General features: G+C 41.7%; 1 protein-coding gene across 1 annotated transcript; it reads left to right on the top strand.

The window, feature by feature from the left end:
• The first annotated feature begins 1,416 nt into the window (after positions 1–1,416).
• On the top strand, positions 1,417–7,776 carry LOC145441114 (brain mitochondrial carrier protein 1-like). Its single transcript, XM_080318914.1, has 10 exons — positions 1,417–1,663; positions 1,722–1,825; positions 2,477–2,571; positions 2,656–2,741; positions 4,457–4,540; positions 5,117–5,241; positions 6,305–6,365; positions 6,431–6,496; positions 6,562–6,642; positions 7,253–7,776. Exons 1-10 carry the CDS (start codon positions 1,556–1,558, stop codon positions 7,280–7,282), a joined length of 840 nt encoding a protein of 279 aa, XP_080175040.1. The 5' UTR covers positions 1,417–1,555; the 3' UTR covers positions 7,283–7,776.
• Positions 7,777–12,351: the final 4,575 nt, after the last annotated feature.

The following is a 12,351-nucleotide window of genomic DNA, read 5'->3' as shown; positions in this document are numbered from 1 at the left end:
TTACCAGATATCGAGTTTTATAAATCCCACTTAAGCACGTATATCTGTTTTAATATTGAATAGCTACCTTATTCTGGACTGCGGTGCGTGGACCGGGGTGGGCCAGGCGCTATAAGAGGGTTGGTGGAGACGTTACAGCATGAGGCATAGTTGAAAATCCGCTGGTGTCAGGTCACCTAGGCTGCCAGTCAAGAAATTTAGCCAATGTAATGAGTAAGGCTCGTGAATCTACATGAAACGTAAAAGGTCCACTGAACAATGACATATGACGTGCATGACGTGCCTGTGTATTAATGTTCTGGTTGGGTTGGGTTTTGGGTCACGAAGTCACATGCTCTTGTGTCGCATGCTCAACTGCTGTTTTTTACCTTGACCCGGTATGCCCAAATGTCGGGCTGGGGCACCTTTATGAAGTCTGGATTTTCAAAAATCTGATTGCATTCTTTAATATGGGGCTAACGGGGCCCAGAGTTGAAGAGGTGACAACATCACGCAGCACGTGCAAAACTTGATTACCCAACTATTTTATGCAAGAAACCCTTCTGTCATGCGCAATTTATTGCTGAAAACAACCACTGATTGCCAGTTTGTAATGGGACCTACACTGCTGATCAACTACATACATTCCATTTTATACATCAACGAAATTGAAAATATCTGAATATTCGCCTATGCCTGTCTTTTAAACTTTTATATGTGTGCAATGAATCAGCCTGTCAGCCGCCTTTTCTTAACTGACTAGAATATTGATTATCATTATATTCATTACTACTTAAAACTAACGGTTCTCTGCATTGCAAGGGATGCTACTGGACCTAGATGTGTGAGCATTGAGCAACAAGTCGCTGCTCAAAAGATTTGATGTTTTTACCGTACAAGGTACGAGGAAAGTAGAGAGCTCACACATCGTTTCCATTGTGTGGTCACTGCTAGCATACAAGTATGACTCGAGCGCATTGTCACCCTCGTCAATTACCATTTATGTCAGGCACAAGTTACAAGAAACGGCATCGCTCTATCAAGTATGATGGACCACAACTGTGGAAAAGTATCTGGCCTGCAATCTGACTGTATTTGGACATGTTCTTCGAAATTACAATGAAATGTCGGTCTTGGCCCAGTCGAGTGGAGTCACCAAAAATCGCGAATCGAGTCATTACAACCCTGCCTACCATCACCTGCCACTGCATTTTCATCACTTGCCCTTTTTTATCTTATCTTCTGTTGATATGCATTGAGTATGCAATTGTGCATGCCTCTTATTTACATGCTGCAACTAGGCCAAGGTGGCTGTCTGAGTCGTTTTGAACGATAATAAAAATCAACTGGTCAGTACAATTTAGATTTTTTTAACCAATTATGATGATATACCTCAACAACACTGCTCCAGTGCCTATGAACGCATGAACGGCATGTCTAAGTATTGATTTGCATAACCACAAAAAATAAATGGTGTATGATTTTCGATAAAATGGGTTACTTAAAATTGGTACCTTGATCCGCAGGTACGTGCTAAATATATATTTTACTACAAGATAAGAGTGTGCTGTCATGAATGGCCTGGCAGAATTTTCAACCATTTGTGCAAGGTGGAGCCTCCTCTGTTCTTGCTGAGGTATTCACTTTCCCATTGGATTTGACAAAGACGAGGTTGCAAATTCAAGTAGGCATTTTTGCTTTAGTCTCTAAGCTTCTCCTAATTCCACCTCTTCTTTCTTCAGGGACAGATACTGGAATCCCAACATTCTGTCATAAAGTACAGAGGTGTGACTCATGCCATCAGTCGTATATTTGTCGAAGAAGGATTTTTAGCTTTGTATTCTGGGTATGTAAGCCTGAATACAGTCATATAGTTACATTGTAAGGAGTGTGGAATATCCTAACTAACCTTGAAACGAATATCATGACTAGGGCTGGGCGCAATGATTCGAGTACTCGAATCTGAATCGAGTATTAATTTTAATGATTCGAGTCGAGTAGTAAAATACTGTTTTTTCGAGTACTGAAATTATACGCTTCTCACCACTGATAGGTAATTTATCAACGAGAACTATAGTTTCGTTACTACGATTCACTGGTAAAGCCTTGAAACCTTGGTTGGTGGTATCGTAGCATACGAAACATTATTACAAAGCTACGAAGGTTACTGGACGTAACACATTTCCGAAGTCATGATTATCCCACAACATTATCACCAAGTGGAATGAAATCGGTATGGTCGAAAAAATAGCAAAGTATCTTTTATGAGAGGAATAAAAGGCATTGCATTCTTTCTTGTGGCATAAACGGTACAAATTTGATCTTTGACGTACGGTATCACATTCTGTTATGACGTCATAAGGTACTCAGGTACTCGATTTTGCCTAGCCCTAATCATGACTATCTCAATGTTTACATATTACATGTTAACAAGATAATGGGTTATTAAGTCCATTCTTTTGATGTCTGACATTTATGTACGTTTTATTACTTCAAGTTTAGGGCCTGCTGCGGTCAGACAGTTGATATATGGAGGATTAAAGAGGGGCCTTTATAAGACATTTCAAAATTGGACAGGGGTGCGAGGATCGAGTAAGTCTACTGCTGTGTTGTGTGTATGAGTGTTGCTGGAATATTCTCTGTTTTACTTGATATTATAATTTGTTTTCATTTCAGAGAGTACTATAGCTCAGGATTTGATATTAGCGTCGTCGTCAGGAGGGATATCGGCATTTGTGTGCAATCCCGTTGACATCATGAAGGTAGGATTAATAGCATACTGTCAATGAGTAGCCTAGTCATTTGGCTGTACTCTGTAATAACAATCATCAGATTATCCACTCAAGACATACACAAGACACAATGCGATGTAATAAACAGATATGACAATGCTGAAGTGAGTAAGTGACCAGTTACGGCCTCTTGATCTGGCTTCCACCTTGGCCTAGTGCCCGACGTCAATTGTTCTTTGATATCAAACTTTATTCGGCTCTCTTTTTGACGCTCCGTCTTCTTCTTTTCATTCGTTTCTTCAAGAGGGTATTTTTCTATTGAATGATTGCTGGTCGCGTCTGATGGTAAATTTTTAGCAGTTACTGGAAACCGAGGAAACTGATGCGCAACAGAGGATGATTGAATAGTAAACGCTCTAGTAATCGAAATTTCATGCTGGTGACGTCATATATTGTGATACCGTTGTTGATATACGATGTTCTTTTCCATTCTCTACTAGTTGCTGACGATTACCCCTGAGGGGTGTCAGTCAAAACTATTCGGGTTCGTTTCAGTACGAATATACTATTCAATTGTATATTGAAGTTAAGAGGATGAATGATTAACATTGCCGATCCAAGTAGGGATGACATGTTGCATCTAGGAGATCGCCATGAACGGCAATGCATGATATTTTTGCAAATTCAGCAAATATACATTAAACGTACGTTAAACCAGTGGTCTTCAACAGGTGTGTAGGGTGCACCAGTATGAAATGGTATAAGGTGCATCACGAACTTGTCACACTAACCCAGGGGTCATCAAACTGCTGTTTGTGAACCCCTTGGCAGTCCACTGACTAGTTTTAAGGGGATTGTGAAAGCCCAAAACATCTTGCTATTCTGTGGATTAGGACGTCTAGGCATTTTCTACTTTTCATTGTCATGATATTGCCAGATTCACTCCATTTTCTAAACGTTGTTTAAAGTTGAAGCCACTTATGGTTGGGTGGTGAATGCTGCCAAAATTGTTAGCAACCCTTTTCAATTGTTATCATAAATAGCAATGTGATTTGTGTGCATTCCTGTAATTTGGCCACTCATATCGAATGAATAATTCCTCTATTAAGCTCTCTAATATCGTTGCCAATAATATACATATTTATATTCATACGCTTCTGCCGTGAGTGAACAGTGTGCAGTGGTGCTTAAGTTAGTCGCAGAAAATGTACGGGTGCACCAGACCAAAAAACGTTAAAGAGCACTACATTAAATCATCACCCTGGTGTGGTTGGGACGCAAATTTATGCGCTTCACAACCCATATTTGCCGTGTGAGTAACCCACACTTTGAGAACTACTGGCCCATAAGCATGAAAGTAAGCTGTGCTTTTTTCTTGTACGTATGAGGTCCTCACATTTGTGGTAGGCTACTAGAAAATGATTGCTAGTCGGAGTTCAATCACACTGTTTTCCTTATCGATCATGACTCTGCCACCCAAATGTGTATTTACACAATAATCTCCCAACCACATTATACATTGGCAGCTTCGTAATATAGCCTACAAAATATTTAGGCTTATCACTATTCTACTTATCCCTTGTGCTTACTATCGCTTCTGTAGCTGAAAATCTTCACAATCATAAATCCACTATGCAAGTACATTGAAGAATCTATTTTAGAACTCTATAGCAATAATCTTGAAAAAAAATCATCACTTTGTTTTTCACATACATATGTTGGGTCATCTGTTTTATATGTTTAAGGTCAGAATGCAGACACGTGGATATTCATTCACCACATGCTACAGGGAATTGATTTACGTTGATGGCGCAAAAGGATTATTCAGAGTGGGTAGATTGGTTACATATAGAAAAGCAGTGTGATATGGAATGTTGTTGCTCTAGCCTAATAATCGAGGCAATGAAAATACTGTTATCCAATCCAATTGTTATGCGATTCACAGCTTTTCCCATCATCATGAATACATTTTTCCATAATTTAAGAATGTGTTATATCGAGATATTCTTATCATTCTCATGATAAACTACCATGACAACCAAATCATGCAGGATACCCTATGTCCTGTTAACTCATTATCAATTTGACAGTTTCGGCTACTTTCAATGCCATTAGTCACAAAGTTACACCTTTAAAATCTGTTACCAGCGATTAACTAGCAAAAAGTAACCCATGTCTTGTCCCATCTACTTCTTCAAACTACTTGGGTTATTTTCAAACCTTATTTTTACTTCTACTCGAAGTAGTTTTGAGGTGCCTCGAAAAATGTCTCGACTTCTGCTGTATACAGTATTGGTTGTGTTCTGTAGTTCCCAGCAACTATTTTTGCCGATGGAGTGTTTGAGAAATTATTCTTATGCCACGGCTATTCACTGCTTGGTTAAGCCTGATGAATCGATTTGCAGGGCGCCTGTCCGAACGTACTGAGGACGTCGGTGATGGTCGGATTCTCATTTTCTATGTACGATGAAGTGAAGCGGTTTATTCTTTATGACCTTCGAATCGATAAAGGATTCTGGTCCTACATTATGTGAGTAACGCGCTTTGACTTCAATGTTTCGCGTTTATTTTGAAGTATCTCAAAGGTGTTCGGTAGCTATGAATTTCTACTCAAGCTTTCCTACTTGCGCATTGGTAGAATCGAATGACTCTCCGCTATACAAATGTTGCCAACGAGAAAGCAGTTTTTCAATAGGTTGGCAGTGTCAACTTGTAAGATCAATGAACATGGAGATTTCTTCGTCACTGTCCCTTCATAGGCCGTTGTAATTATTTGCGTACGGCCCAGAGTTTTTTTGGACAGAAAGCATCGTTCCTATTTCAAATGCTAGTGCTAATGCCAGCATTGGGTGGATGAAAGACCTAGTCCAGTGGTTCTCAAACTGGGGGCGTGAAAGCATGTAAAGGTGGGGGGGGGGGGCGCATATAGGGGAGCGTGTCTAAAACAGTTCAAGAACCACTGACCTAGTCCAAAACTACCGACACTTCTAATTCGTATACTATTTAAGCCTTTCGTGTTGCATTTCTATATGTGCGTTTTAGACCTACCGCAAAAACCCAAACAAGTTATACAGGGACGAGTGACTGGCAAATTTTTCAGAATAAATACAACCCAGCTCACGCTCAATTAGTGATTTTATCAGATGCTTTCCTGCCATAGAAACGGTGGAAGATGTAGTCAAAGTAGTCAGCGTTGTTAATTTAATAGAAGTGATGCTGTAAATTTCTGGTCAATTACATGTATAAGTAGCCAGAACCGACTTGAGTGCTCCGAAAAAGTAGAAGTATGTCGTCACTTACCAGCCCACCACCTCTGGAGAGCGGTAAGGTCTCGAGTAGTTGTGCAATGTGCATGTACATTCGTGGCAAGCTGACAACTTCACACTCGTTGTTTCAAAGCAGCGAATGTAATGCATCACGTCATTTAGACTCGGCACTTATAATTGACTTATACTTGACTTCAGGCCTACCGGCCTTTCGTACTATAGCATATTAGGAAGTGACGGTCATTGATTCCCTTATATTTCTTCGTCTTGCTGTCGCTCACGATTGTAACTTTGGTAAGCGATTGATACTCGTTCTTGCTTTCGCAGTGCGTCGTGTATTGCGTCCGTGACAGGCTCGCTGGCGGCAAATCCTTTTGATGTAATCAAGGTCGGTATGATTCGTGGCCTGTCGCAATCGCGTTGCTAATCATTACGTTTTTCACTTACGCACAGTCGCGAATGATGAATCAGAAAACAGGGGAAACTCGCTACACGGGCATGATGCAATGCGCTTTGAAAGTAAGGCCTGTGCGACTTTTGTGGTTTTATGTCCTTGCGTTTAATTTTTTCATTCTCGCATTCAGACGGCGCGGTCCGAAGGTCCCACCGCTTTTTTGAAAGGATACGGGACTATGCTTTGCAGAGCGCTACCGTGGCATACAGTTGTATCCTTTTGATTGTTGTGCGTTGTTGTGTTGTCCGGGGCGTAGTCGCGACGGGGGAAAATGTTCGATGTGAATGTGACGTCATAGAATACGGGACGTGATACGCGCCTGTGCTTTTACCGTTTTTACGGGGTAAATTCCGTTCGAATTTGTTTTCAGATTTGGGGTGTGTCTTTGATAATAGCTATAACGTCCCATTGCAATCCCTTCCTACAAGATGTAATCGTTAGCTTTTGCATATTTGCCTAAGCGTCATGGCAGTTCTATGTCAATTGAAATGAACCCGAATATTTTCGGCTGACTCTTGTAGAGAATATTAGAGGACATTGCAATCAACAATCGTATCACCATATAAGAAGTTACCGGCACCGGTTCTTCAGTAATAACAATATACTCTCTGCATTAATTCGTGAAATACCGGTGGATAATTTTGCACCATTAAGTTTCGTTCGTTTCCACCTATGAACGTCACAACATCCAGTACCCAACGTTTGAGGATGGCGACGGCCCGCTTTTACCCGACGCCCGGCTGCGCAACTGGCGATGTCAAGGATGCGAATAATATCGTTGGAATCTTCTCTTAGTTTCCTTGACTGTTATATTTTCGTAGTTTTTTCTAGCCAACGAATACCTCTGGTGACGAAACCGCGAAAGAAATCGGTTCTGCGAATCCCTATATTCGTATTCTTGCCAGCTTCCGTGACGCCGATAACGACTTCTCCGGTGGATCTCATTTAACCGCATCTGTATGCCATGCATGTCGCGCGAATCAGTTACAAGGAAACCTCAATCTAATTCTAGTGTATTTAATTTCGCCCGGTACCTTTTCCACCATTGCCCCGACGGGAGCGTAACTGAGCCCGCGCGACCTCAATTTCCCTCCGTTTCCAGCACCGCTTTGCCCTGTTTTTCATACTGTACCACACCAACGCGTCGCGCTTATTTCAATCCATTTTCGCGATGTATTACTGCTGGCTGGCAGGGTTGTACCTGCTTTATGTTGCAATTTCGCCATGTCGCTTATCATAATCATTAATGACCACTAATGTCATCCGCGGTTGCCAATAATAGTCCACGGACGAAATCGATATTTCCATCAAAAGTATATTTCCATATTATACACACTGGAGTTCGTGTGCTTGATTTATCGTGCTGCGTTTCGAAGTGTTGAGTAGTCAGGCGACTTTTGTTTGGCAGTTTCAAAGTCGCGCATTAGGGCGCGAATGTCGCGGCGTGTCTGATGTCGGTCTTTTGTACTGTGAGATATCTGTTGCTTGCACGATGCAGCGCCGTTAAGCCGACGATCGGCGTGATTACGTTCAGAAAAGGGCAGAGTAATTGACAACAGTGTAGAATGTCAGGTTCATGGTTTGTACGGCGTTACTACCGTGGCCGCGCAGTGGGCATTGTGCTTCCGGTTTAGACTAGACCAGAGTCTATAGAGCATTGGTTCTTAACTGAGTGTTCAAAGGAAGCCCAGGACTGGAGTATGTCGGAGGTTAAGACACAAAGCACGACTCGTGTTTCGTGATGATACGCCCGCCACCATTGACTGCAGGGAATTGCGCGAGATCAGTAGCTTGCTGATTCGAGATCGTTGTGGTGTAGTACGTTGTGCGCAATGGAGGTTGACAATCGAAATGTCCTTTTTGCCCCAATTGAAATTCCGATTTTATATCCATCATGTATTAGCACATTTGCAATTCAGCGAGCATGTTATAATGGTTTTGTACTTTTAATATCTCTACTGTTGTGTTTGCACATCTCATCACCATTGCTCTATGACAGTGGTTTCAAACTTGTTCACAAATACTTCAACGGTCTCGCAATTTTTTGAAAGGCTCAAGGTCCCTTAAAACCCAACGCAGATAAATACAAAACAGCACGTTGGCTTCTACGGCACCAATGTGACGAGTGTACTTGTTCCTTTGCCCACAGCACGGTTTCCGTTCACATTCAACGACTGATGAGCGGATATTGATTTCTGAGAATCCGAATCGGCCCGGGATCTTGAGCCTCTGAGGAACAATGCGCCCGAATACGAAGAACCTCATCCAAAAACCCACGCGAATAGCCATAATCTCGTGCAAGATCCGAAAATTCGTATCGAAGAATGCAATCTAACAGTTCCCGAGCAAGTGAAAATGTAAATGTGAACCAAAATGTTGTAATTTGAAATTATCTGGTCTATATCCTTTTGCATTTATTTTAATTTTACACATCTTATCGGGATCATCCTTATCGCTGACGCCTTACCAATTACATTTTAAGTAGTGAAAGGCAGTGATTAATATTATTATTATTATTGGTACAACACAGTGGCGCTTACCGCTTTTTCAAGCTATGTGCTGCCACGACATGAATTGTGATAATGTTCATAGTGTCTTTGCCTTTCGTAATCTTGGGGACGGCTTTCATTCTCTTCTCCCAGTCAATCTCACTACCACGCGCCCCCAGCGTTGTCTCAGCTGCCGACTTGTAGCACGGCTCACTTTCGGTCTGGGATCGGCGATGAAGAGCCCAGAGAAACCTCCGACACGTAGATGTTGGTCAGAACCGGGATTTGAAACCACATCCATTGGTGTCGTGACTGCAGTGCGTAACCAACTGCGCCACTCGCTTCCCCGAAAGGCAGTGATAAATACGCTATTGTGGACCGTCAAAAGCGGGAAAGTGAGCTATATGCGGACGGTGCAAAGAGCTAGGTTCGTGATGCTAGATGCCATTTGCATTTAATTTTACTAACTATGAAATGGAGGTGAATCGCGCCAAGCGCCGAAAAAAATTAGGTTTACCGGAGCTTCGCGACCCCCTTCAGATGCTTTCACGCCGCCCGAGGGAGTCACGCCCCCCAGTTTGAGAACCACTATGGTTTAGCCTATATTGTAATTCACAAAGTTTTCTGTTGCTACTGAAGTATGGGAAACATTTTAACATCGCTGAATTATCTAGTTATAACGCGGCACGCTTAGAACACCGATGTAAATAGGCTAAATTACACAGTACATTGTCACAGTCATGCAGCGATATGCTCTTTGTATGAAATTTGTCATTCGATTCAACTTCATCGCATTTCAAGAGGGCCCATTTGAAATTTTCAGGCAATGGTATTGGCGTCCATTTAAACGGAGTATTAAGTAGTCAGAATTTATTTTGTACAGAACGAATGTCGGAAAAACTGGTGGAAATTCACTAATTAAATTTGGTATCACAGTTACAAATGTATAGTACTGGTACTAGGTTTACTCTCCTCCAGTATAGGAAAGTGAGCTTAATTTTCTTCGCACTGTTGACATTACCGGAGTCGCAGTTTTGTTTCGAATGTGCCTCACCACCAGGTATTCAGTTGTTTCCCCCCGAAGTTGCAAATTTAATTTGTTTAAATTTGATGTTAGATGTACTACGAAAGCAAGATTAGACACCCATTTTCGATTACAAGATTATGAGTCGGCGATATTTGTATTTTCAAGGAAAGTTCCAATTTCATTTCTCAGTTCATACACTCGTGCAAGCATAGCTGCTCGACTGCGCCAACAGGTGATTCAGTTTGTGAGACAGAATCAGCACCATTGTGTCCAAAACACTATTCAGGTTTGTTGTCTTGGCGTACAATGCCTTCTGGTGAATTAAACTACAGATAACTAACCTACGGAAGCTAGGTAAGTCTATAATGAAACAGGGAAAGTTTGAGATTTTATCATTTCGTCTGAGATGTTCGAAGCGTTTTTGAATCAGAGGAACGGCTCATTTATTGTCACACCCCAGCTGAGTGGCAAACCCTTTAACAAGTATAGTATACCTTAGGTTGCGCGAAACACCCGCTTGATAAGCACTGGTCTAGTCTAGCGTTGGGACCCCGGGAAATCCCGATCCCGGGATCCCGGGATTTGAAGCAATCCCGATACCGGGATTGGATCCGATGAAATCCCGGGATTTGTGAACAGCATCTACCAAGGCTTATGTAGCGCCATATATCTTATTTTGGTAATAAAGCAGTGTCACAAACTCGGAAGATTGTCTAGAACAGTGGCCTCAAACACGCGGCCTGCCAGAACTGTTTTTGCGGCCCGCGTCGGCGTTTTGAATTTTCAAGCATTCGACAATATTAAACTCGAAAATTTCAGATTTCGGATTTGAGAACTTGAAATTTCCTTCTGAAACCACTCCAACAACCTTAATCGCTATCACACACCAAACGTCCACTAGCTGCTAAATTATAATGCGACAGCTTTTACGATGGCACGATGCATTTGTCGTCTCGCATGGTTTTTAACTGTCTATATAACTCCTTATATCGCCAAATTATGCCAAGCACAACAATATTTTTAAAAAATATTGAAAAATATGACTTTTTCGTGGCAACCGTGAATATTACAATAGTGTATTACATTTTCACAGAGTGTATGGAATGCCAATCTGCAAGGTCCGACAAAAAAGGCGTACTGGGAAATACATATTATACCCCTATTTGATGCTGCTGCCCGCCGCGTCATCAAAAACTACGAAATTGGCCAGCGAGCAAATTGGAGTTTGGGACCCCTGATCTAAACGATGATACTCTCGATGCTATTATGTTTTGCGTCAATTCAATATCACAAAGACTAAATGTTATTTGTGTAACTTGTATGTGTATTTTACTACTTTTCTAATCCCGGGGAATCCCGGGATTGAGGAGCGAAAATCCCGGGAAATCCCGATCCCGGGATTTCAAATTTGATCCCGAAGTCCCAACCCTAGTCTAGTCTACTCCACAAATAATCTCCATCTCCACTATAGTCAATCGCCTTCGCACCAGTTTTATGGCGTAACAATAGACTAATACGACGTAGGCTACTTATATCGTAGCTATGCCGCATTATTTCCAAGCAGTGCTGCACTGCAGATTGGAACTCATTACGAAACGGCGCGCCGTACTTGTGTGGTAACTAATTATGTTGTCGCGGGCCGGACGATTTTGCTTGGCGGTTCGTAGGTTGCCGACCCTGGCCTTAAGGCCTTCGTACACAGTCGCCACCTGTAATAACCAGTGTTGGGATCAAGTCACTACCTTCCAGTCACGAGTCATCTCGAGTCATTGCAGATTTTTACTCGAGTCAAGTCAAGTCATTAGATTTTCGAAGGTGACTCGAGTCCAGCCAAGTCACTCGATTTTTGGAGGTGACTGAGTCTAGTCGAGTCAAGTCAAGTCACGAGTCAAGTCACAATTCAAGTCAAATTGATTTTTCGTAGGGCGAGTGATGATTCAAACTCATAACATTTTGCCAGCTGTGTGAAAGACAGATTATTTAGCCATTTATCTTAAATAAAATAACGAGTATAAAGTTAAATATACATGCAAAAATGAGTTGTACCTATCGCACACGCACACGTAGAACTGCTAATAAAATACGTGAGTAACTGTATAGTTATATGCTACAGTCTGTTATTATCAGCCAAAACAGAGGATACAATGCGAAGCCTCGAGAAGTTTAAACGAATTGATATGGTACAATACAATACCCATCTACACATCCGCGAGACTATAAACGGATAAACTATATTCATTCGTTTTAAATCATACAAGAATGTTGATAAAGGTGAGCACTGCGCAATATAAGCAGTGAGCCGTTTACGAAAAGGAGATACGTACGTTGCTATTAATCTACTACTACTGCATTAACGTAAGCTATGATCATTTCGTTTCCGGCCAATTTATTTGTGAGGTAACAA

The sequence above is a fragment of the Botryllus schlosseri genome, chromosome 6 (assembly GCF_051294905.1).
Source record: "Botryllus schlosseri isolate E-star chromosome 6, Bs_hap1, whole genome shotgun sequence".
Taxonomy (NCBI): domain Eukaryota; kingdom Metazoa; phylum Chordata; class Ascidiacea; order Stolidobranchia; family Styelidae; genus Botryllus; species Botryllus schlosseri.
This window is presented reverse-complemented; position numbering and strand designations above follow the sequence as displayed.